This window comes from Lathamus discolor, chromosome 1 (assembly GCF_037157495.1).
Source record: "Lathamus discolor isolate bLatDis1 chromosome 1, bLatDis1.hap1, whole genome shotgun sequence".
NCBI lineage: Eukaryota > Metazoa > Chordata > Aves > Psittaciformes > Psittacidae > Lathamus > Lathamus discolor.
In genome coordinates this window covers 119,111,259-119,137,386 of record NC_088884.1, presented here as the reverse complement: position 1 = coordinate 119,137,386, position 26,128 = coordinate 119,111,259, and the positions used below count along the sequence as shown (strand labels likewise).

The following is a 26,128-nucleotide window of genomic DNA, read 5'->3' as shown; positions in this document are numbered from 1 at the left end:
CATTATCTATACTGAGCCATAATACACATGTGCAACTCCAAACCTATATTCCTTTTTAAATGCCTGTATTCTCAGTGTTGATCTGTTGAGGACTACTACTAGGATGGCAGATAGCATTCTGGACAATGAGATTATGTGAAATTTACATTAATGTAAGCTTCCTAAGGGATTATTTAGAATGGGGATTAGGATGCTTTATGAATTTAAAAATTCATTTGATTTCTTCATCCTCTCACCTCATCACACAGAGGGGAGAACCCAGTGGCTCATAGGGGGTAGCATGATCATTTTGAACAGCCTTCTTTGTGGGTAGCTCTGCTATGCTCACCAGCATATTAGTCTGCAAGAATTAGGAGGAAATTCTGCAGCGTATGGAAAAGAGCCCTTATGCTCCAGCCAGCGGGAGGTGTAACTGCTGCTCTGCCTCTCCAGTGGGTTAAGCCAGCCTCTTACCGGGATGACAGTTCCTCAGGCAAGGTACGTATTTGTGAGATTACATCTTCCAAAAGCAGAAATGCAGGTACCGGTTTGCTTTTCATTATTCACCTCCACTCTCTTTCCTGTCTGCCATGCCAGCTCCTCAGGGATTACACATGCCCTGTCAGATGCCTAACTGATCCAATCAGTCCCCCAGTTTGGAAAACTGGGATAGTTCTGTACCATCCACCCGCCTGGTTCATAGGCTTTAAATATAGGCATCTTTTTGCTTTTCTTTTTGAGTACCAGATATTTGCATTCTTTAAAAGCATTCCCAGCTCTAATGGGAAAAGAATGAGTTGTGGATCTCAAATGAACCCCATGTTTCTCTCTCTCTGTGGTGACAGAATTGCAAGAATTTATACGATGCAGAGATCTGCCCTTAATGACTTCCAGGGGGGTTGTAGACTCAGGCTGTGTGTGGACTGACCTTTGCAGACATGGTAGAAGTGTTAAACCTTCAAAATTAAGTACTTAGAACCAAAATGGATTAACAGAGGAGTTATACATTCACTTCCAGGAAGCCTCTATTTCCTGTAGCATCATATCTACAATTCTTTCCATTGTGGGCTTCATTACCAGTCATTAGCATTGATTGACCTCTTTTACTCCTGATGCATTTGCCTGTAACTGGATGAATGCCAATTCTCACATGAGTTTAATATTGCTTACGTCCTACACAGGGTACACCCAAGTGTAACAATGGTGCCTTCTGACAGTAGATCGATCTTCAGAGAGCTGCATATAGGCAAATGTAGCTGCCTGCCTGACTCGGGAGCTTCTTACTTCACACCACACTTGGTGCACCTACACTTTGGCATGGGGATGCGACTGTGGCATGGATAGGTAGAAAAGGAGAAATAGAAAAGGATCCATATGAATCAAAGGGTGTCATTTTTTATTCTGCTATTAGGATATGCCACTGGGCTGCTAGCCCATACTGAAATGTATTTCACTGTTGCAGCTCTCTACAGCAAACAAACAAAAAATACATAATAAGGTAGGCTGATTTGCACTGCAGTCACAGATACTGCTCAAAACATGGATTCACCTAAAAATCAGCTTCAGCTCATCTAACCCAGCTGTTTCAAAAGGATTTCTCCCCACGCCAGACTCAAGCAGGCTGAAGAAAGCATAGACAGTTGCTTGTATTTTGGCAAACTCAACATTTCTACAATTTATACAAATTCACGAGGTTTCAGTAAGTGACATTTTGGCAAGCTCAGCACGTGTACAACTTACAGTCTTAAGGCTTCACTAAGTGACAGTTAATATTGCCACTTAAATAGGAAGCCGTTATATATATTCAGACAAAATTAAGTGAATCAACACATAAACTTACCTTAACCATGTAATAAAATGGCATCGTTTCTCGTGGGGAATGAAGAAAGGCATATCTCAGAGAGAAAAAACCAAACATAAACTAGCAGAAAAGCCACAAGGCACAATTTCTGATCACTTTTTTTCTTTGAGGTAGCTTTGCAGCACTACAGTCAGCTCTACTGAGCTGAAAGTTTGATTTAAACACAGGGTGCTGAGAAGTGGGGCTTCCTGCCACATAGCCCAGCATATCCCTCTGTGGGTTGTAACTGATGGCATTTTGGATTAATAAAATATCACACAAAAAATGTTATCACCTGCATGAAGACCTGTCAGTGGCTGAATACACCATGTGTTGGCACAGGGCACTGTTTTCAGAGAGATAAGAATTGTAGGCTAGATGCTACTCACATTGCCTACTGAAAATGAGGGTGCAGGTACATGATTTCTTAGGTTTCAGTGTGGTATCTGAATGATTTCAGATACTAGGCAGAAGCTTAAAATTCCTGAAATAGTGTCCATGGTATTGCAAAGACTGTAGAAAACTCACAGAATTAGCTATCACTGTGCTTAATATGATCACACTGACAAAGAGACGTATCCCGTATTAGCATCTGTGGTGATCAAACCAGTGTTAACAACATAGCACCATGGAAAATACTTTAATAGCATTTTTTTTTAATTGTGCTTCAGAAATATGACTAGATCCATTTTAAAACAGCCACCTATGCTTCATTGCCTCAGCCCTAGTTTCCACTGGCACGGAAGAGCAGGAAAAGTGCCTTCAGGAGCATCAACAACTTTCTGTACAGGAGCCTGTAGTTAAAAAAGCACATGCTCGAAACGCAGGCTGAAAGCCATGCAAACAACCTTAATTTAGCCTCTTGTTTGAATATATAGTATGAGCACAGTCTCTCTACAGACTATCACACTTTTTTCCTTTAATATCTGTCTGGTTTTCAGCCGGACGCTGTCTCTTCGGTTCTACTGGAAGTATTTACATGCTTAAATATGTGCACGGCTTCTGCAGAGCTGGATTAAGACAGGACTGGAGGCAACCTCCATGATTTTAAAGGGTGGCTTACACCACTGGACTAGAACTGGGCACTTGGGTTAGATCATTTAAAGCTATTTAAATGACCAACAAGGAAAATACACTTTTCAAAGCATCTAGGAACCAAACTTGCCCCAGATCAGATATCCATACTCGTAAAAATAGCTAGTGCTTATTTGCATCTTAAGGTATCTGAGTAGCTTTAAAAAAGCTCATCTTTAATAATTCTTTAGAGTCTGGACTCTATATTAACTATTTCTGAAGTAAAGTTCAGTAATTACAGTGAAAATATGCAAAGAAAAAAGAACATTTTAATTCAAGAACAGAGAAAGGGACTTATATGGGAGGATCAAATGAGAGCTGCCACAGCCTAAAAAAAGTATCAAGCAACATTTAAGCAGCATTATTTTAGGACATCAAAGTTTATCTTCAGATACTTAAGGTGTGGCTGGAAAAATCCAAGTACTCACATTACAGTTTGGATGTGCTGGTGGGGTTTTTTATAGTTGAGTATTACCAAAGGAATGTGTTTTTCAGATTTTATTCTCTTCCTATGAATTGTTCACAGCTGAGAAAATACCTTCAAACAGTCAGCTGAAGCACCCTAGAAACAAAAATAAGGTGGGTTTAAAAAAGCCAGTTTACTTTCCCTCAAGTACCTTGTTTCTCTACTCTTTATTTTACTAAATTCACTAATTATTACACTCGAGACAGATTTATGTTTGTTTTTCAGTCATTTTCTTCATCAATCTCACTTTTTATTACCTGTTTGAAAGAAATGTTTCAATTTCTATAGAGCACTGTGGGTTTCTTTCAGGCCAGATCTTAAGCCAACATTGACTTGAAAGCGACAGCTAATGAGTAGGCACCACCATGTAGGGCACACAGTACTGATGTTTCATGTAAAGATAATTCACCAGCCGACAGCTTTCCCCCTATTTAAGTTGCTGACTGCACATGTATTAGCTGAGCTGGCACATAAAAGCCTGTGGCCAGACAAGGCTCTGATCGTTGCTCCAGGCACCTGGGCAGTGTTACTTCTCTTGTTCCCAGGAGCATTCACAGAAAATTTCCATTCTCTGAAGCATTTTTCCAAATTGGAGATACTCTTTTTAGCATTACACTTATATTGTCCATCCCGTATGTGCCTGTACTGCAAGGTCTGCTCCCTTCCTGTGCCTGCCCAGTCGTTTCCACACAAAAAGGCTTTGTTCCAGATCCTGGAGACTGCAGTCAGCTCCTGTTCTGAGCAGGCATTTGAGCATACTCACATCCCACTGCAAGGTATCTCAGGCAATTCCTCCTAGCTTATTATATGACTCTGCTCTTTTGCGGTCTAATTCTGCTCAGACATCTTCCCAAATCTCTGATGTGGAGTGGAAGGTACCCTCTCCTGTTAACAGAACTTCAGTGCCCTGATGAACCACTTGTTCCTTAAATTAGACTATCTTGGACTATTTACACCAAATGTGCATGTACAGTACAAGTTTGATGTACATTGCAACCCTGCAGAAAACTTATATGCAAATAATTTCCATCCCTAATTCCAGCTTAGAACCTAAGCACTGTACTATGACATTTACATAATTATTTTCAAAGAATGAGACAGATCTTTAGCCAATAATTCCCTGCACTGCTCTGCAAAGAAGCATGTGCAAAATTTGTAATCCACGTACCACATTCCAATAAAGCAAATAGAAACTAAGTGTCCAGCTACACTTCAGTGTAAGTCTGCCAGCACCCTAGTTACATCCTGTGGCCTTTTTCATTTCAGAGGAGTCTCTCTTTGAATCCATTTTTCATTTTGTTAAAGGAAACTTAGATACAAATAGCTGGATATTTTCAAGCATAGTTTTGTGTTTCCTTTCTGTTCCTATTGAAGTCTCAAAAATATTATAGCCGTGATTTAACAGTCTGTGTTGTGTGTAAGGAAGAAAAGAAAGTAAAAGTCAATAACAGAAAGCAGGAATTTATGAGTCCAGTTAGGCAAAAAGATACTTAAAACTGGCAGGTATGGGGGCTTATGCTTTTATTGTTGCTCTCAGTTATGTTATGACACCCAGTTAGGGACACTAGCTCATTGTTTTAAGCATTGTTCTGATTCACACTGGTGGCATTGGTTTCAGACAGGTACAACTTTTTCTTGACTACCTCTGCAGCTGAAATAAAATGTAACTTCTCTTTTCCTATAATCCATAATTGAGAGTTTACTGAAGAGAGAGCTTTACCTTTTGCAACTCACCCAGGAAAAGCTTGCGTTGAAACAAGTGCTACCATGAATGTGGTTTGAGATCCATATGAGGTTTCTACACAAGGATGCTGTGGATTTTAGCCTTGATTCTGGATCTGTTACTTACCTCGGCAGTCTGCAGAAGCACCCTTGCAGCTGGTGCTTGAGCTGGCTTGAGAAGATCCCTGGGGACCCTCCTTTGCTTTGGGGCATTTATTTATTTATTACATTGCAGTGAATTGCTGTGCAGTGCTATTTCCTGTTCTTTCACAGTGACCTGTGAGAAAAGTTTATCTGTCCTTTCCCAGCATATGTCAGAGGCAGAAATAAGTCATTAAGGGACTAGCAGAACTCGACTGGCCCTAGCCTCTGCCTCTGCTTGCGAGAGCAAGCACATTAGCTGCTGACATCTGTGGCAGACAAGCTGCACTTGCAGGAGTTTTTAATACAAGCCCTATAACTAACCAGCAACTTGCTCCATCACTCTCAAAGGTTTAGCTGTTGTTGTTGTAGTTTTCATAGGAAGAAGGAAGAAGAAAAACATGAGCCAAGAGGCTGCAGTGTTACAAAACATTTCTGTTTTTCTGAAAATGTCACACTGGTGACATCCTGTAATCTCAGTGATGCAAACCCTTCTCTGGTTAGGGAAAAACATTAGCAAACAGCCTAGCTAGGTGGTCAGAGATGCCATTTATAACATAAAAATCGATGAAACAGTACTGAAAGCATGCAGAGCTGGGTAACGTATGCTGAAAATACCCAGGAAACTTAGTTGTCTTACCTGTGAAAAGACATTTCTTTTTGCTAAGCTACATTGTGGATCCTAGTAAATACACTAAGGCCTATGAAATTATCAGATACAATCTACCCCTCTTACAAAATCATCTGTGGCTGAAGCCACCTGGTTTTCCAAATGCACAAGTTTGTTTGCAGCAAGGTTGTCACTGTAGCATTTGGGTTCCGTATTTCTACTGCAAAGAGAGAAGTACGCAGCTGAAAATGATGACCGAGGCAAAGGTACCAGGCAGGCAAAAGGGAGCCAGCTGGGAGTGCTTCAGGGCAGCACAACCATGATGGTGGTGTGGATGGACTGAGGTGACAGCCCTCTGTGACACTGTGGCTTGTCCACATCCAAAATATCTCGTTCCTCTTTCTCTACATTTTTAAAAATGCAACTAGTCAAAAGGCTGCCAGGCTGCCTTTGTATCACTTGGAAGTCTTCATGAAAATGTAATGTAGCACAAAGTCACGCTTCCTGAACTTTAATTTGCCTAAGAAGTCATTAATTTGGTACCACACCAGGGGGTGGCTATCTTGATTTCAAGGGTCAGCAATGAGTTGTTACCCAAATGTGTGTCAAAAACAGTTGATGGAAATCCAGGTGGAAATGCTACAGCTTATGTAGACAGACTAGAAACAAGCAGGTTTTGGAAAAGTGAAAGGGGAAAGGACCTGGTTTTAGTTTGTATCTTTGCTAAATTTTCATATCATATTTTCAATGTACAAGACTATATCCTTTCCTCTTTTCCCTTCCATCTTTCTGCCTAGGTTTATGTTTTAGCAAGGGATGAGTGAGCTGGGCCAAGTTCACAGAATGGGATAAAATAGCCAAATATGCAGGGCAGGATAAATGGGAAAGAAAGTTTGGAGCCCATGTGGTATTAGAAAGACAGAGTGGCAAACTTGGGAAGGAGATGGGTAAGAAAGGAGAAGAAGGATAGGACATCCTTTATACCGTTTACTAAAGTCAAAGAAAAGCTGAGGCTGGAGAACAGTAACAGCCCTAGCACCTGAGTCACATGAAAGCACACTCTGCCCTTGCTGGCTCCCTGGCTGGTTACAGTTTTCTCATCACCAGCCTAGACAAAGCCACTGTGCCTCTGAGCACATACAAGATGCCTGGGTAGCCTCTATTTCTGGACTTTCATAACTAAAAGCTTCTATATCAATTAGACACTAATACTTGGAACGTCTGTCATTTTTAAATGGGAAAATCTTAAAAGCGTCTTAAATCTTAAATTTTTAAATGGGAAAATCTTGAAAGAGTCTCACCTCTGACACTTCTATTAAGTGTTATCATGTATGGTTATGACATCGTATTAACTATCTCCAGGAAATATTTAATTAGTGAGTCAGCAGTTTCATAACTCAGAGCTCCTCTCTGTCTTCTTGTAGCTACAATGTTGTAACTTTGCTTTTGCTTTGCTTTTTCCCCCACAGAAAGTGCATAAACGTACATTGCCAATACTGAGCAACCAGTTCAGATTTTTAGTTAGCTAAATCATTCAAGTGTTTTAAATCTATTAATAAGCTGGTCATTAAATGAATCACTGATGTATTTCTCAGCTACTCAAGCTAAGAAACTATAACTGATGATCTATAAAAGCATCAGCATGTTAAGAAAAATTAGCTGGAGGACAGCAGCAGTTGGTCACTTCAGCAGCGCCCACCAATCTGAACAGAAAGATTCACCAATGCCAGCTTCAACTAAATTACCAGAAATCAGATTTTGACACAGACTGATGTCGAGGGGAAGTACCATGAAACTGCTACACAGGCAGCATACATCTCTTGTTCCTTAAGTTATTACTGGAAGATTTTATACAAGTATTTAAAATGGATCAAATTTGGGGATGCTCCAGAGCAAAATCTGGGGTGCAGACTCTCCTGGACTCAGAGGAATGAATTTTAGACCTAGCACTTATTTGTACAATGGAAAAACACAAACCTATGGTCCAACCACTCTGCCTGCTTGGGAAAAAGTATAGTTTAGATCAAAGTCCAAATTCTGAGCCCTGGCTAGGCCCACCCCCTATAGCAAGAAGGCTGAAAATGTTAGGTTTAATGTTGAGCTCCTCCATTGCTCTTATCCAGTGACAGGCGATGTGTGGAAGCCCGTGGTCAACCCTCATGTGTTTCTGAGTGGGAAGTGGTGGGACAGTGGGGACACAGGATGGGGTAGCATGGGGTGGGGCACAGCCCCACGGTCCACACACACAGCCAGAGACTGCTGGCGAGAAGTGAAATGAAGAGAAGGCAAAAAGGGAGGCTGGAGTTATCTCATGACCTCCATCAACCATAGCACTGTGGACACTTGCCCCAGCCACTGCATCTTGGTTGGGCTTGAGACCTTCTGTCGCCTGTCATCTACAACCAGCATCAGACTTGTGTCTAAGTGCTCTCCAGCTAAACCACCTGCTCTTAACAAATTTTGTGGTTTTCCTCTTTTTCCTCTTTCCTGGCTCAAACCAGCCCAAAATACTCAGCTGCAGGCTGCTGAGTGAGCCAGACATTTTTCACGTTGGCTGGAGACAGCCGCTCTCAGGGGGTGTCTGTTGGAGTCATAAATGCACAGTGTCCCACCACACTGGGGGAGAATTACAGCTTGAAAACCAAGGCACTATTGAAATCTGCTTGCTCAACCACCCTGGAAAGCAATCTAAAACCTTCCTGTTAAAACACATAAATGAAATTTCTGTCTGACTTGTATTTGTGTGATGTTTGTCCCCATGACACCGCATGAAGATAGATGGTGGTAAAGTCAGGAGTCAAAGAAGTAGAGGAGAGTAGGAGTGTGCTCACCTACAGCATAAAGGTGCTTCAGCGAGGGAGTGCTTGAAGAGCAACTTCTTTTTTCAACTCCTCCTTTCTGTTGCAATCATTGCTTGCTTGACAGGCCCAGACGGAATTACATCACTTCCTAAAACCCATCAAAGAGAGTCCATCTCCTCAAGAAATGCAGCTTAGATGCACCCCGGCAGGAAACAGGAAATGTAAATGTTTGGGTGAAGCAGGCAGCCAGCTGAAGCGCCCCTCGGGTGGGAGCACCGCCGAGGTAACATGCGAAAGCAAGACCTCATCGTGCTGCTTTATGCCCTGTCACTGGCTGGAGGATCTGCTGGGAATGGTGAGTAAGGAAGTGCCTTTTTCCTCTGAGGTAGGACCGTGTTTCTTGCCTGCAATGCTGGGACTGAGTTGGAGGGCAACACCCTCCAAACTGAGCGTGAGGGAGATGTGTGGGGACTTGCTCTCTGCTGCTATTTGCTGTATTTACCTGCTCTGTTTTCAGTTCACTGACTCTTTCCAAGCTTTGGCTTTCTCCCCTTAGATCTAACCCCGACCAAATCCTACAATTCCCACATTTCCTAAATTGCGGGTGCGTAGGGAACCTGAATTTCTGTGCTGGCCCACCATGCATTTCGGTTCTAATTTTAATTATTTGTTGTACATGTTTAACCTCACACCCGTACTATCAGCATTTAATAGCAAAGTGAAGGACAGAGTATGGATTCCATTCAAAAACTGTCCGCTGCTTTCCATGCTCTCAGTGCGCTGAAACCGGTTTAACAAAAGATCAGCTGGTTCTGGAGATAAATACTTTGAATTCTCGGCCCCCGAACAAAGTGATCAGTACTGTGGGTTTAGGTACTGACCTTCTGAAGGGAAGAACCATGAATGGGAAAGACGCTTATAATAAAATGCTGAAGCACTGGGGTGTCGTTGCAGAGGCTCTCAGCTGTTTGCAGGGGGTAGTTTGTTCCACTGGCATTTTGGCAGCCAGTGACTGAACAAGACAGGCAGCTCTTTCAGTAAAACCTTGCCAGGTGGTGTTTATATGCCTTTCAGTATCAAGCAAATCACTGCCTTAGTGCCTCAGCATGGACTACAAGTGTTTGCTGCCTCTATGCTGCTGCAGCGAGCGTGAGCTCTCCAGAAAGCAGGGAGAGGAGATGATCACTCTCAGCTATCACCGGACTTCCTCTATTAAGGGTTTAAAATGCATTGGTGAAATAGGTGATTTGGTATGGATAGTTTTGCCCTGAAAACCAGTAACATAAGCAGGGTGCAACACTGTGCTGCTGGCTCCAGGTGTGATGCTGAGCTGCTTGCAGTCAACTTTAGGATTCTTGCTTAGCTATAAGAGTGAGCTAAATGAGGTATGAAACAGCTTGGTCTTGTCTGCATTACTACAGCCCTGCTGCATTACAGACATGTTATGAAAATACTCTGCAAGCATTGAATGTAGCTTAGAATCAAGGTGGTATGAGGAAAAAATCCTGCCATGGACACAGCAAACTGGAGGTCCCAGGGAAACAGAGGGGCATGATGCAAGCAATTCAGAGTGATCAGGTTCTGCCCTCCTTTCCTCATTTGTAGTGTACTGATCACTAGTAGTTCATCCCCATCTCCACTGGGAAGAGGAACACCTTAGTTGCCAACGCCCCCAGCCCAAAACTGGACCCCTGTTGCCTTTCTTTACAATGGGCATTAAAGGCTGCATAAAACACTGGGCAGATAGCATGTACTAGGTGCCCCAACCCACTGCCTTTATAGGCTTCCTAGTGGTAGGTCCACCCATAAATTCTAGCTGATTTTGAAATGGTTCCTCCATGAAAGTGAGTCAGTCCTGACAGAGCTCTCCCTGAGCCCTGTCAGCCTAGGCTCTCCTGAGTCAGTCCCCAGCTGCTGGGGAAAGGGAGGAGAGCACCCATCAGGAGAAGAGCAGTGTCACTTCCCCCCATACAAAGGCAGCTCTTGGTTGTGCAACCAGCTCCCAAAAGTACCTGGGGCTTGCGCTGACTGCAGGAGTGGGAGGGGTGAAATCATGAACTTGGGCTTTGAGGGGGGAAAATTGAACCGGAGGGGGAAGAGTTTATATAGAGGTTTATGTATCCCACAGGCACTGGTGGGTTGGGAGCCCCCTGCTAAGGGCAGCCTGCCAGAGAGATCCTTTGCTTTCACCCCTCCTCATTTACAAATCAACAGGGCAGGACCTTTAAAAGAGCTTTATTCCTTCTTCTTCCAGTCCCAGGCACAGCCCTCAACTTTAAAGCAGTCTGCTGTCTAGAAGCCACTTACTCTTATTGCCTATTTTGTATGATTAAATCTTGCAGCATAGACAGATTGAAGCCTTTATAAGTCCTGTTCCTATACCATGCTGGAGCCTTGTAAAACCCTAGCCTTGCCATTCGGATTATGATTAACAGATGGTTTTCTCCCGGCTACACTATAATTACTCTAAGCCAGCAGCTCTTAGAGCATGCCTGAGGTCTCAGCTCCAGGTGATGGTGTTCCCTGCTCAGTCTCACAGCAGCCCTAAAAGCCTACTTAGGTGTGTGCTGACCCTAGGAACAAGTATTCAGGCCCTTACTATAGCTTACAGGAAAAGGCTGTGACCCTGCGGCCATTTCCCAGGGTATGCCATGTCCCACAGTGTTTGGTGAAATATGCGGAAAATTGCGGCATAAGTGGTCTGACATGAGGAGCAAGAAAACGTGCAGGAGAGGAGCAGCAAAACGTGTGAGATTGTTAAGTGGGAGAGCTGGGATGGTTGCAGGTAGTGCTTTATTTTGGCTGTGTCTCTGAGCTGTCTTTTAGAGCTGTTGTTCAAAGAAACACTGCTATCAAAGATCCAGACTTTCGGCAGCTTTTACCATAAGCACAGGCAGCCATTCTGTCTTCAGTAGAGAAATGCCCTTTAGGTTAAGTTCCTTACAAAGCCAAGGTCTCTTAGGGAGTGATATTTTTGACCTGCTACCGCTAGAGTAACTAACTTGCGAATGGGTTTGAACCCATCAGAGTCACCTTGCTTCTAACAAAGCAACAACATGAGAAATAAGGATTTGCTACATCTCTTTACAAAGTGCAGCCCCCTAAAAGCAGATTAAAACCCCTTTCTACTGAACACATCAATTCCTTGTACATATTTACTCCTATTTCTCCCTTTTATCCACACACACAAGCTTCCACTGTGTTTTATTCAAGTGCTTCAGGGATACTTCAGAAAATCTCTCCCTTACATCAGCAAGATTGTATACTAAATTTCAGTCAGTGACACCAGTCTATTTTCCTTCAAGAGATTTTATGATAGCTGGAGAGCCTCTGGAGCTTTTGAATCTTTAATTTCAGGGTCCTCCTGAGAGTAAGGAGCACTGAGAGATCCGCATCACGGTGAAGTCACACGGGTATCACTGATGCAGAGCTAGAAGGCCATGAGATTAAGTAGATGCGACTAAATGCATAAATTTGCCTGGAAAACCTTTAGTTCTGGGGGTGAGAAATGAGACTACAGGTTCACAGTTTGACTTTAAGACATGTAACTGAATTTGCAACACCGGCATTTAAGACAGCACTTCAGCTGGATAGCAGTATAGCGAGGAGAAAGCAGTTTCCACCATCTATAAGTGAGCTTAAATAGTTGTTTCCTCTTTCAGCTCATACCTAGATAACACTTTCTAAGCACACCATTTTAATAGGATCTTGTCTACAGATTAGCCGTCCTGAAATGTTTGTGCTCCTCATCAGAAGGGCGTACGCACCCGACAGCTAGCCTGCAGGCTTTTAAGGATTCCTCTTCTAGCCAGACTGACATGCAGGACCTGCAGCAACAGGCAGCTGGGCAAGCCCTGGCTACGGCAAGAACAGCCCTTCTTACAGCAAGAAATGTAGGGAGAGGAACAGAACAGGGATGAGTCAAGCAATAAGGAAAGAGGATCATACAGACCACGTGGAGTGGTATGACTGATACCACCAGAGGAATGTGTGTATGAAACAGAGTGATACAGGACGTGGTAACTTTACATACACAGCTTTATAGCCTTTTCTGTTTTGTCACCCTCTTGTGAGACTTCCTTTCACTACACTTTTATAGTTTACAGGAGAAACAAAAAAATCTTTCAAACTGGTAAGCTTGACTATATCATTGACTTAGCTCTTGCTTTTTCTCTATACCATCCTTTCTTTTTTTTTCTATAAGCAGGTACTATAGTGTGATTTAAAAGATTCCCTATAGAGACACCCTTTCCTCGAGTCTGATGAGGAGGCAGCAGGGAGACTGATGATTTTACACAGAACCAAATGTGCTGACTGCTGGCTATTTTGACTTGCCTCCCATCCAGCTGAAATCAGAAACCTGTTTGCCTGCTTACTTCAGCAGGTAGCTCATATCGCCACCTCTGAGTGCTACGGCACAAACCTCAGAGGAAGAAATGCTGCAGCAGCAGAAATACTGTTTGTTTGTTTGTTTGTTTGAGATGCAATTGTCTGGACTGCAATCTGTAAAGCTGGGTAGACTCAACTCCCTCTCTTTCCTTTGAAAGGCAGGCTTGGGAGTGACAGGCAGAAGAGCTAGAGGGAGGTGTGTTGAGGCAGCAGGTGAAAAGCAGGAAATAAGAGCAATATCCTTGCAAGAACATTGTGCAATTGGCTGCCCTTCTGCTGAAAGACTTATTTAATTCCCTTGCAGAAAAGATCTCTGTAAGAGGAAATGGTGTTCACAGAAGAGATGCTGTTTTGTTTCTGAAATTACGCAAAGTGAACAAAAATAAGCGGCAGCAAGGTCACTCCCTGTGATTTGCCATTTTCTTTACCTAGAGACTAGAAAAGATAATTCTATTTCACACAAAGACAAATTATTTGAAATCTGCTTCACAGCCCAAACCCAGGCAAATAAAAAGTACCAGAGACACTGGGAAAGCCTCTCTTGGAAATCAAACGCAGCATACACTGCAGCTGAAAGTTCAGCACTGCAGTTAATGAGGTGTGACTGGTTGCTTTTGCTTTCAAGTCACACCACACTTTAGACGTTTGAAAAATCCATTTTAGCTCTAAGAGTAAATGAAAAATAAAGGTATTTTCTGCACAAAATTTCCCATTTATCTTATTTTAAGCAATGGATTTGTCAGTGCATCAAATGCAGGTTCAAGGTTTCAAGGGTAATGGCTAAAGAAGGAAAATGAAGCAAGGTCATTGATGCAGTTTGGTGGGGCTGTGGTGGTCCATCATGCCATGGTCTGTGGTGTGGACATCTCTAGTAATATCTCCCTGGTCCATGCAACAGCAATAGAAACAGAGCAGCTGTGGGCACTGGGGACTATAAACTACCTTGGGAAAGAAAAGTCATATGGCCAAACTAATAATGGAGGGGAGCACTCCTTCCCATCCTCTGGAATAGGATTAAGGACTGTCATCAAATCATGGGAAAAGGTGGAGAAGCACACATGTAAAGGGGTCACTACCTGTAAGGGATGCAGAAATTATGTTTTGCTCTTGACTGAAATACTAAATACAGAAGAAAATGACAGAGAGACTATCGATACGAAGTGCTTTGCCACTGAGCACCTGACATTTTCATTGCTGTGTTATGGTGAAAGAGTCTTGTGACGGTTGCAGTATTAAATACTATATTCGAACATTAGGTATTATTTGTTAAGTATTAAAATCCTTTCCTAGCTTTTAGGAAAGGATGAAACAATCATGTGCCTGAGTGATAAGCATGGCTTAAAAATCTAGATAATTTATTGCTATCATACTCAAATAATTTTATTCATTTGAAATTGGGTTTCCTGGAATATGATCTCATGAGATACTCATCTCCTCTTTGAGACAAATCTGTCAGGAGAGGAGATGCTGCAGAGTGGATTAAGCAAGAGCTAGCACTCTAATCCCAGTTTTTCTCTTTCAGTTGGTGTCCCTGAGAAGGACAGCATCCATGTCCTTCTGATTTCTCATTTGTAAAATGGAGATAACTGCTCATCTCTCAGGGCCATTATGAAGATTAATGTGTTTACAGAAGCATTTAAAATGCTAAGTACTGTTGGTTCCAGTCCTGTGAGACTGAAAATGCCAGCACTGAAATGCTGAAAACCTTAAGCTCTTGCTAACTCTAGTGGAAACTACGGCTGCCCAGCATTTTATGAGAACAGGGAGAAACAGGTCATTGCAAAAGTCATGAAATCCCATCCTGCTTTATTGCATAAAATGAGAGACGCAACACACCAGCATTGTATCTGAAAGGGCAGATAACAAAAAATCCTCATTTAATTTCATGCTAAGAAAATTACTGGAGGCTTTGCATTTGGAAACATGCTTGTGCAATTTACCTAAGGACTAATTCCTGCACTTTTGGCTACGACAGGATTTTTAGCATCAGTATAGATTACAGTATCAGCCCAGAATTTGCTGTACTTGTTTTGAACTTTAAATTCCGTGACAGTCAGCAGACTTTTAATTAGCCTCAAAAAAAGGCTTGTTTCACTATTACTAATATAGCATATTTTAGCCATTTTTCTTGCAAAATGCATGGTAAACAAGACCAAAACCCAAATCAAGGTTCAAAACCCCCAGTCTTAGCATCTGTGAAGCATAACCAGCACTGACTCTTTACCCTACGCTCCTTTGGTCAGCCCACAGGATTGGACAGAGGAACAGTTAATTGCACCTGTATCCGGTAAAGTCCCCATGTTATTACCACCTCTTCACGTCCATGCAGAAATGAAAGTCAACAGCTTCTGCAGGCTTCAGACTTCTTTTCACCAGTTCTGTTTTTCACAGTGAAACAATTTAAACTTGAGAAAGAATCAGGGAGATGAGTGAGCTGGTGGAACTGGTGAACCAGAGATAATGTTCTCCCTGAAGAGAGTACAAACTCCTTGGGTAAGGAGAAGGATGAAAGAGGTTGTGGCTGTACATGCCACAGCTGAGGAGCAAAGCAGGGTAGTGTAGTTTACTGAGAAGTAGAAGACCTATGTGAGAGCAAAACCAGATGGCAACCTGCAGGGAAAAAAGTCTTATTTGTGCAAAACAGCTGCATGCAGACAGACCACACACTCCGACATGTCCCAGTAAAACATATGAAGAACGTGGTCAGGACTGTAACATTTTGTGATGAACTTGCAATTTAATTTCACATCTGATGCCCCGGACTCCAAATATGATGTCTGTGGAGCATCTGCTGATTTCTTTTTAAGAAATCAAATATTTACTTTTCATTTGATGAAAAATAAATATTAAAGCTGTATTCTTTGACTCACTGATAATGCTAATAAAATCCACAAAATACTAAGTTGTCCTCGTATATTTGGCAGGCTTTGAAAATGATGGTTCAGGAGATGGATCACCAATATTACCCACTGTTACAGTAACGCCTCCTGCTACACATTCTTCAACTGCAGATGACCACGAGCCAGTACTTGGCACTGCAGGTGCTACTGAAAGCAGCTCTGAAGCAAGAAGTACTCCAAGTACTGAACTGGATACCATAAATGATCAAGACAGCCTAGAAGCAGCAGAACAGTCTATCTTGATATACGTTGTCCCTGTCGTGCTGCTGGTCCTGCTGATTTTGCTCATCGTATTTTTTGTAATACATCATAAAAGGAAAAAGTCTAAGCAAGGTAAATTTGTCTTCTCATGCATCAGAACGGTATTTTTAGGACACACTTGACCTTAACAAAGTGTTATTTGGAGGCCTGGAATGCCACGTTTAGGATGTACTTCTCTGGTTGTAGCTGCACGTTTGACATATAGGCAAGGGATCCACCAACAGCCAGCAGCACCTGGGCACACATCCTTCCTCGGATAGGAGCTAGTTCTGCTCCTGCTCACACTGCACACTCATGGGAGCCATAGCACTGAGCTCCAGCTCCTGGCAATGCCAGGAATGGTGTATGAATGCAGCCACATGGCTACAAAAGCTTATTCTGTCTTTATACTTGGTAACTTCATGCAAGGTGAATTTAATGCTTCTATTGCCTATATTGCCCACAAGGTAAAGCTGAATCAATAAAATAAGAACAAGCAGTATCATTTTAAAGAACACATTTAAGGGCTTCTGTGGGTGGTGGCAGCTATGAAGATACCACAAAATGAGTTAGGAATCCCATGGTCAGAGTGCCTGGGTGCTATGATAGGGTGAGCAGTGCTTCCACAAGGTACCTGTATCTGTTAGCAAAGAAATGGGTAACATGGAGTGTCAAGCCACAGAAAACAAACTGAGGATTTTAAACCACACAAACAGTCCTGAAATGGTCATACCAGGTCTGTACAGAACAAGAGTGCAGCTATAAGCTCCTCAGCCTGCAGTGACATATGCTCAACATGTATTTAAAGTCCATTTTTCAGGGCATATTTAGGCTGCACATGCCTTATCACTGGGTTACCGTCTGTCGCTGAACCCAGGACACCCTCATAGCAAACTCTGAATTCACAACCAGGTACCTAGTTGCCTGCCTGTTTCTGGATGATCTGAAATGCAGGTACAACCTTCGGAGGGACAGGAACCCATAGAGCCTTCAGGGAGCACAATCTTTAGATCTGTTGCCCTGCGCCTGCTTGCTCGGAGCTGGGATTTTAGGCTTCCTCAAAGCAGGGGCAGAGAGCTCTGTGGCCCTGTGATGGCTCTGCAGTCTGTGAACGTGCTGGAACAAGCTGGAGGCAGCAGCACCCCAGCAACAATGAATTAAAAATAAGCCGATTTAACACAGTATACAATGTGAAACCTATATGGAGTTCTTAATTCTTTTTTGAGAGCACTTAATTCCTGGAGGGGAAATTATTTGTCTGAATAATTGCTGTAGCACTATTCCCTCTCCACCCCCCATCTTTACTTTGTCATAGGGTTGTAACAAACTTGGGATCCCTTATGACATCTGGCTAGTTCAGCTTCGTTTGCCTAACTGAGCTTTAATCTGCCACGCAAGTCCGTCCCCCCATCTTCTCTCCATGAGCAGCTCCCCGAGTCTCCAGGCAGAGACGGATTGCCAGCATGTTGTCTGCAGCAAAATGTCCCAGCACTTTGAGTAAATAATTTTGCAGCAGCGGTTTCTTTCCAGGATACCATTTTCTCGTGACATCTGTTTTGCTCAGGGAAGTGAGCATCTGCCCACTGCAGTGCTAACAGTTGGTTTCCTCCCAGCACGACTGAGCTAGATAAACTGCTTTTAGTATGTTCAAGATTAAAAATAATGGGTTCCTCTGATAATTACAAACAGGATGAGATGTTTTTTCTTTCATATATAACTATTATAACCTGTTTTACATGACAGTATTCAAGGCTTGCTTTCAGTCTGGACAATTTACATACAAAAAGCAGAACTATGAACACCGAGTCTTTTCTTTTCCAGATGAGCTGGGAAGCGAAAATGTGAAAAGGTAAACTTTATGACCATAATTTTTATTTTTACTATAACAGTGTATTACGATTTTCAGCTCCTTCACTGTCCGTTTTAATTTAACCGTGCACTAAACACCATTACCTTTTGCCATCAATTACTCCAGTTAACTATCTCTAGAGGTGGCTGAAGTGTGACTTCCTTATCTAGCTGAAAGTGTATGACTAGAGCAGGAGAACAGGAGTTATAATGGCCAAAGTGAGCACTGCCCGCAGTCACCCAGTGCCTGCCCTGGGCACTCCCAGCTCCACCAGCCACAAGACACCACCAGACATACAAGGTGCCCCACAAGCAAAGGGGATCAGTTCCCAGGCTCAGCACAGGCTTTTACTATTCAGAATAAGCTCTGTATCTTGCTCCCCTGTTTTTCAAGTTTGTCTTCTCACCCTGAGTCAAGGTAGAAAGGCTCACCCAGCTCCCATGGAAGCAATGCCTTCACTGCTGGGAAAACAAGCCAAAAGCTGCATGGTTCTTAGAATGATATTTTTTACTGGTACCTTCTGTTTAGCAAGATGGAGCTCACTAACGCTGGAAGTTATTAAATTGGCTTGACAGGGTAGGGCTGGGGTGCTAAAAATATTTTTAATACCATGTGACTCCAGGAATGATCAGCAAAGAGAAGCTAAACAGAAGCATTTAAATAAATGCAGAGTTACTCTAGTCATGACCTTTCCTTATGAAGTTGCTGCCAACAGTCACAGCTAGGACAAAACTCCAAACAACAGGACTTTTGCCACGTGTTCCAGCAGATCAAACGGTTTCAGTTTTCTATTTACAGAACGGACAGTTTTCAAGTAGCTGCAGTGGTCCTGGGCTCTGCCATACCCTGGGCTGCACCTTCTGAGTCCCTCTGTATGCAGTGTCCCACCCAGCCCTGCCTCTGCCCAGGCCTGGCATCTCACCACTGCTCTTTTGCATCTACGTGCAGCCATTTCATTCACACCCATTGGGCTGACATCTTCTCAGATTACTAGGCTAGGATAGCTTTCCAGAGTTTATTTGTGTGTCTGGAATTATGAAAGGCTCATACAAAATTAACTAAGTTGTAAATTGTTGGAATTAAGCATTTTGTGTAATGCCTTTTTTCCCCCCTCCTTCCTTTCAAGTCCTATTTTTGAAGAAGACACACCCTCTGTTATGGAGATAGAAATGGAAGAGCTTGACAAATGGATGAACAGCATGAACAAAAACGGTACACGGTAACCCCTCTACTCCATTACCCTTCTCTTTCTAGCTGACGTAGATCCCATGCATAGAAAATACCTTACATTGATTTTCTATGTGTGTCACTGCTTTTCCTATAACATTTTTAGTTGTGTTCTTGGCTCCCTACTACTAAAATAGCAGTACAAATGTCAGGGGTAGAATCCTTGAGAGTAATATTTTAGTTTGTGTGGGAGTTATTTTTAACATATGATAGAATATCAAATGTTTTGAGTTTCCAGTAGACACTTCTATTAAACATGTATAGCTGTGAACAGTATTTATATTTTTAAACACATTTTAAGTACTAAGCACTAGTTTCTTTGAAGCATCTAGTCCTTTCAGTCTTCTGAGTTCCTACACTTTTGTGCTCCACATTGTGCTATTGTAGATGCATTTACTCATAGTTCAGACCACCATTTATTTAAGATTGCTGCCTGGATCCTATGAATGCATCCCTCCCCTCTTTGAGACCTTTCCCTTGCTTTCCATCTCTACTGCATGAAGCACAAGCCGCTCTTTACTGCCAGCACCATTCATCATCTGCATCCTCTCTGGCAAATCTATCAGCCCATGAAGCAATTAGCACCTGAGGTAACTAACACCAGCAGCATCTTCAGCTCCTTCTTAACTCGATGTATCTTTTCTTCCCTCCCCTCCCCCCATTTTCCTCCCAGCTGAAATCTCCCGGTCAAAATCTCCAAGGGCCCTGCATCCTCCTTCAAGATTCTCCTCAGAATCCTCAGGTCTTTGGTGTGAATTACGAAGCCTGATTTTGAACTGCTAACAGCTTTTTACTGCCTAGGAAATGCTGAAATGCTGCTTTGTTTATTTATTTATTTATCATTCTTGGTTTCTTGCCTTATATCCAAATGGCTCATTGGCCTGACCTCCTAAGGGATGCTTTGTTTCTCAGGACATAAAACTCTTTGGAGCATTTCTTTGCATCAGCAGAGTGCTCTATGTGATAGGGTTTTAACCTTCGCGGTCCGTAAGCTCTAGCAGAAAAACATGTGCTAAGTGGCAGTAGTGAACTAGAGGCATTAAGTATGGTACATGCAGAACCCATGCTGTAAATTAATTCTTTTTAAAGTTCTGTGGACTGAAGGGAGAAAACAGTTTACATATGTGAGGGTTTTTCTGTTAGTGTTCCCTAAACCCCATCCCCAAATTCCCAGCTGAACTGTAAAGCATAGGTGCAGCTATAAGCAGTAGAAGGTTAACAAATAGTCCTCCCCATGGCTGTTTATAGGAAACAGTGCTCAGAAGTAGTTAATTTGTATAGGTGTGCATAAACAACTGAAATATATATAACAAAAAAACTATGGCAGAGCCTGTCAAAGGGGAAGGAAGATTTAAACTTTATCATTTATGCTATAGGAACCATACTATTTTACAGATAAAAAGGTGCGGAAAAGCATTTACAATTTTACATTCTAGAGAGACTGCATGCTAGAGCTGGCACAAATTTGAAATGTATGTGGGAGAACCACGAGGAATAACCACAGTCTTGTTTCTTACCCTCTTACAGCTGACTGTGAATGCTTGCCTACTGTAAGAGAAGAAGAAAAAGAATCCATTGCCAACCCAAGGTACTTTTACTTTGTTATATAATTTGAAGAAATACAGTCAATGTCATTTCAAAATAATATCTTTTTTAATATATAATTATATACAGATAAATTCTTTGGTCTATTTAAGTTTTTATAGAGAGACTTTGATTTCAGTTTATAAGGTTTGACACTCTTATTTCTAAACCAGTCTCTGCCTGTAAATTGCACAGCTAAATAATCTTGTGATTGTAAACCTGTGCGAGACAGACAACCAGATGGCACAGATGGAGTTTCACTTGCTGATCAGATTTTAGTCACAGCTTCTCAAGGTGTTAATACAAGCATTAAGCATAGCTTCCTTGACATTCCTCATCGGCACGGACACCCAGCTCCCTCTGCTACTGGGCACCTGTAAGTCCCCAAGAACCACTGCCAGATGTTTCGGCTGGAGTTGTGACCTGCTGGACAGGATCTTCCCAGTGCCCCCATGCAACCCTCCCCCAGAGCTGGCTCATGGTCCAAACAGAGATCCCAGAGAGATGCAAAGCCACAATCCTGACAGCTTGTAGACTTAAAAACTTTCTGGCTGGTTTCCCCAGGATTTTGGCCACAACCCCATAACTCCTCTCAAGCTCCCATTTTCTCTAATTAAAAATTCTGGTTCCAGCTGGAAACAAGGGACTGTACATCACCCTTTCCTGCACTTGTGTTGCAGCTGCATTCTGGGGAGTGGGTAAAGCAGCTGCTCTGTGCCAGGTCACAATAACAAACAATTAGAACTATCCTGTGTGCCAAGAAAATCCCTGGTGCAGTGGAAGCAACAGATGCAAGCGGGCAAGGCTGGAAGCAGGCAAGGTTTGAAGGAGGAGGACACAAGTCTTCCCCTTCCCATGGCACCAGCTCAACATGCCTCTATTAGAGCTGCACCTCCCACTGCACACTATCACAGTAACTCAGAAAAGAGGAGAATTGGGATTTCTTGATTAGGAATGGAATAGCAGTGATTTTAAATCACCACTGCTGGAGAGCCTGCAACTCCAAAGCTGCAATTTCAGGGTAGCTTTCCGATGGGGCTGCACTGCTGCACCTATTTGTATTGAAAAGGTTTCTGCTTATGCCTATTGCAAGAGAAAATTGATGGGGTGTGCAGATTATTTAATTTTTTTCAAGACTTAGATCCTAGGTTCCAGATGCAATCAAGCACAGTAATTTTACCCTAAGCAGCTGGAAAAGATGCTGGATTCACTAGCCATCTGGGTCTTCCCTTCCAGCCCCTAAATGGTAACTCAGAGTGTGGGAATTATTAAGGAGAGGCAGCTGCACAGCTGTTCTCTAAAAACAGATTTGCTGAGCATACCACTAACTATAGTAGGGAGCATAGGACGAAGTGCGCTTCAGTCATGTGTTAACACAGAAGTTAGTCATACTATAAAAGGCTTTTTAGTCATAACACCACCCTGAGCACTGTTTACTTCTACTAAACAGTTCCTTTTCAGAAAAAAAAAATCATTATGACGTACCAGCTTGACTGACATTTTACATACCATCCTTGCTAAAGCACTTTTACACTGTATTTACATTAACCCCATCAGAAGGCAAGGTTTCTGCTCTTGACTGGTAAAAGGTAACCTTGGGCTACATCCTGCCTCAAGTTCCTTACCTGTAAAATAGTGTCACTTCAAAGCACTATAGTGAGGCTTAAGCCTTTTTGCAAGAAAGCAGCCCTGTTCAGATAAGTATGCCTCAGTCAGAGTGAAGGTACACACATTATTTCAGCATATTTTCTTATGCCTGGTATCTTAGGATCAGGCTGCAGAGAAATTTATGCTTCTGAGTTGTAGGAAGGCAAACAAATGCAAATAAAAAGAGATTTATCTCTAAAATATTCAGAGCTTCTCAGACAAAGGATATTAGTTGAATACAAAGTACTAAATTATTAGGTTCAATTTCAGATTCTGAAAGACTCCTTTGTTTGAGCAAATTTCTTCCTAAATTATGGTAATTCCTCTTTTAGATTTTATTGATTATATTCAACATGGGAAACATCTCAAGGCCTCACTGAGCACAGCTGGCTGAGTGTTGTTTTTCTGCCTCATAAATATGCTGGGGGGAGTTCATCAACAACCAAATGTTTGAACTGTGAATTGATTTTGATATCATTTTGAAAACATCCAAGACTAAACATTTCAATAATGACATTTTGACATTTTCAGAATGCAACTTGTTCCAAAACTACTTTTCCGAGTAAGTGACTTTTTAATATAAAATTTTAAAAGGTTTAAAGAACAGAATCCTGTGGTGGTGACATATTTCTAAGATAAGCATTTCTCTTAAAGCTACTTCTTCAAATTTCATTTTACATGAAAATTTGAAACATGCTTCCTTTCGAAGAGAAAAGGTATCTGAAATGGTGGGATTTCATGGTAAACACAAAAATTTATTCTCATTTCTGCAATTGAACCTAATCAGACCAAGATCTTCTGCTTTTCCTGACCAAACTCTTAGCTGAGTAAGAAATGTCAGAATAAGAACTACATACAAATAAATGGCTGTTTGCAGCAGCTCTTTTGAGAAAAGTGAAGTAAAATGAAAGAAAACTAATACTATGGCAAAAATTTGTACTCATGAGCATCAAGGCTGCAGATTTGTGCACAAGAGGCAAGATATGACTGCCTGAGCTCCTTTGTAGGTTGAGGTCATCTGCCTTGCACATAAACTAAATTAAAAAAAAAATATATATATTATCTTAAATATATATTAAAAAAGTGTATATTCATCTTGCCTTTGAAATCTAGTGCGAAAATCCTGTTTGTGCCTGAGCAGAAAGCCACGAAATCTCCCCAGCTTCACTGGAGTTCCCATCCTGTGCATGCAGGAGGGAGCTGGCAGGTGGGCACAGGCAGGGGTTGACTCTCCTGTGCTGCACAAGTGGGTGCAAGACCAATCTCTTCTCCAGGGGCCTTTACTCCCCTGGCAAAACAGAAGCACAGCCTGTCCCCTTCAAAGCACAAGTCTTTGTAGGCTGCTGAGTACCATGAACCAATCCCCCCTTGCTTTATCATACCTCCTGAGGGAGTTCGGTTTTCCTTGGGCACTGCTGGGCACCCTCCTAATCTTTCTGTCTGAAAAAGCGTGACTTTCTTATGGGGAGATGTTCTGGATAGGGAATAAGTCAGTACAGAAAAATACTCTTCCTAGCTGTGCTTTAGTTTGTCAAGCTACTTCAAACCCATGTGAAATATTAAGATTATGAGTGGCCCTTTTAACTTCAGAGGTGGTTTAAAACCCTGCTGTTAATGCTGACTGAAATCTGACCATCTGATGAAAAAGTCACATTTGAATGTTGGCATGAACCAAGCATTATTAATAAAGCACTAGGGAGCAAGTTAGCTCTACAGAAACCAGTGGGATAAAGAAAATTCACCTGTTACAAAGCCAGATTTAGTACCAAAAAATCCATCTGTAAAATACTACCTTCCCCTGTGGAAAGAGGTCAACTTCACTGCTCAGTCTGGACCTGTGAGCAGGAGAAAGGGGGCACCAGGTAGCACGTAACCAGCAGAGAAATAAGACCAGCCCGTGCTACCAGCATCTAGCACCACAGATGGGGTCATTTGAAGCACTGCATGGCTGACACATTTGTTTTGATAACACATTCTCATGGACTCCAGGAGATACTTTTGCATATTATTTCCTGCTGAGAAAACTAGCCCAACAGCATGACACTGGTATGTTTCTTTCTTTTCCATGTACATGCAGTGACGTTGAATCATGAAGTCACAACAGCAAAGAACTGGTTAAAGTGAAGCAGTGCACAAGCTAACTATCCTCCAGATACTGGATGGACTGGATTTACAGAGTTCATCTCAAAAGGCCAGAGAAGAAAATGCTTTTGTTGTGTTCTGCTACATAGTCTTCAGAAAAGAAACATCACCAAACAGAAGCAAATAGAAAAAGGAAAAGAAGTATAGTAAGATCAGGGGCTGATTTAAATTCCTTTGCAATGAGAATCATCTCACATCAAAAGAAGCCTTTTCCCCCCTAAAAAGTTCTCAAAATAGTTCCTGTTTCTGTCTAGTTCTTCAGTTGTGTATTGTGCGGCACTTAAAACCACTTCTGTTCCAAGTTTGGTGGGTTTGTATTTTTTTTTTGTGGGTGGTTATTTTTATATATAAACAGCAGCCATAATTCTGGACTGCCCTGGTTTGGTGGATGTGATGCTCATGCCTATGCAATGTTTGGTTTTCAATTTGCTGTTTGGTAATGGTGCACTGATTTGCACAGGGCATCTGCTGGGGAGGTACTAGACTAGGACTGACAGACCAACTCTGAGAACAGAGCAGCTGAAAAGACTCTCAAAGGATTTGCCACAGGTGACTGCAGCCCAGTGAGGGCATGGTTTGTGCAGCATGCTTTTTGGTTTTCAAATTAAAAGCATTGGAGAAGTGAAAAATACTATTTTGAGATTGCCTTTCAGTTTCTGCTAATCTTCACAGATTAGTACCTTGGGCTACCTCTCACCATTGAACCCTCCTCCATGGCCAGTGCTGTTCCTTTAACAACCACTTGCTTCAGGAATATTCAACTTGAAAACATTTTTTTTTTCTTTTTCAAAAATGAGAGGTTGAAAAATTGAACACTACAATACTTACACCAAACAAGTTCAGGTAAGTACAAGTTATCCATAACTATTTAGTCAAGGTATCAAGATGCAGTAAGAGCTCTGCTTCTTCTGGTTTTGAATACTGAGGTTCCAATATCTGAAAGACATGAACTCCTGAGTGTGCCTGGTCATCTTTAATTACACTGAAAAAAACGACTCCTTAAATGGTGAGACTATAAATGTTGTAATTGCATCCATTGATCTTTAGGTGGCACGTCTCTTATGGGTGTAGTTTAAATATTTAACACACAAGAAAGTGGATCCTTGTCTGTGCAAAGCTTACCCCACCTTATTTAAAATATTAAATTCATATCCTACTGTATCTCATATCCTACCCTATCACATCCTACCTGTCCTCATCTATTTAAATACATAATTTCTTCACACTCAATACATGTTTAATGTGACTGGGTTTATTTTGCCTGCAAATATTTCACTACTGTGGTACCATGCATAGCTTGGTTAAAGACAGCAAACAAACACCTCAAGCCTCTGGAATGACAGCTAAGTGTCACTAGCAGCTGACATACACATGAGGGTTCAGCTTTGAGTAACTGAGAATGTGTTAAAATATAAAAGGAAAAAATATTTACAGCTACCCATATTCATTCATTACTGAGTATGACTTGATTAGTAATTTCCTCAAAGAGTAAAAGATTTATTCATTGTTCCAAAAGA

At 42.0% G+C, this 26,128-nt stretch overlaps 1 protein-coding gene and 1 long non-coding RNA gene across 5 annotated transcripts in view; one reads left to right on the top strand and one right to left on the bottom strand.

Moving 5' to 3' along the window:
• Positions 1 to 1,831: 1,831 nt before the first annotated feature.
• LOC136021072 (uncharacterized) overlaps positions 1,832 to 26,128 on the bottom strand; it is a 34,792-nt gene continuing 10,495 nt past the window's right edge. Inside the window, exons 2-3 of the long non-coding RNA XR_010615665.1 lie at positions 3,322 to 3,455; positions 1,832 to 1,874 (exon numbers count right to left, since the gene is read on the bottom strand). This is a non-coding gene — a long non-coding RNA (uncharacterized LOC136021072). The remainder of the gene's footprint in view (positions 1,875 to 3,321; positions 3,456 to 26,128) is intronic.
• Positions 8,750 to 25,841, top strand: TMEM154 (transmembrane protein 154). Of its 4 annotated transcripts, none has more exons than XM_065692801.1 (7): positions 8,763 to 8,988; positions 15,947 to 16,255; positions 17,906 to 18,011; positions 19,138 to 19,223; positions 20,766 to 20,826; positions 23,001 to 23,031; positions 24,547 to 25,841. In XM_065692801.1, the coding sequence occupies exons 1-7, from the start codon at positions 8,922 to 8,924 to the stop codon at positions 24,547 to 24,549; spliced, it is 663 nt and encodes a 220-aa protein (XP_065548873.1). In that variant the 5' UTR covers positions 8,763 to 8,921; the 3' UTR covers positions 24,550 to 25,841. The 4 variants fall into 4 exon arrangements, 3 of the variants coding, with proteins under 3 accessions (XP_065548873.1, XP_065548880.1, XP_065548890.1); XM_065692818.1 differs by having other exon boundaries at positions 8,774 to 8,988; positions 17,984 to 18,011; XR_010615650.1 differs by lacking the exon at positions 23,001 to 23,031 and having other exon boundaries at positions 8,750 to 8,988; positions 19,138 to 19,230; positions 24,547 to 24,567.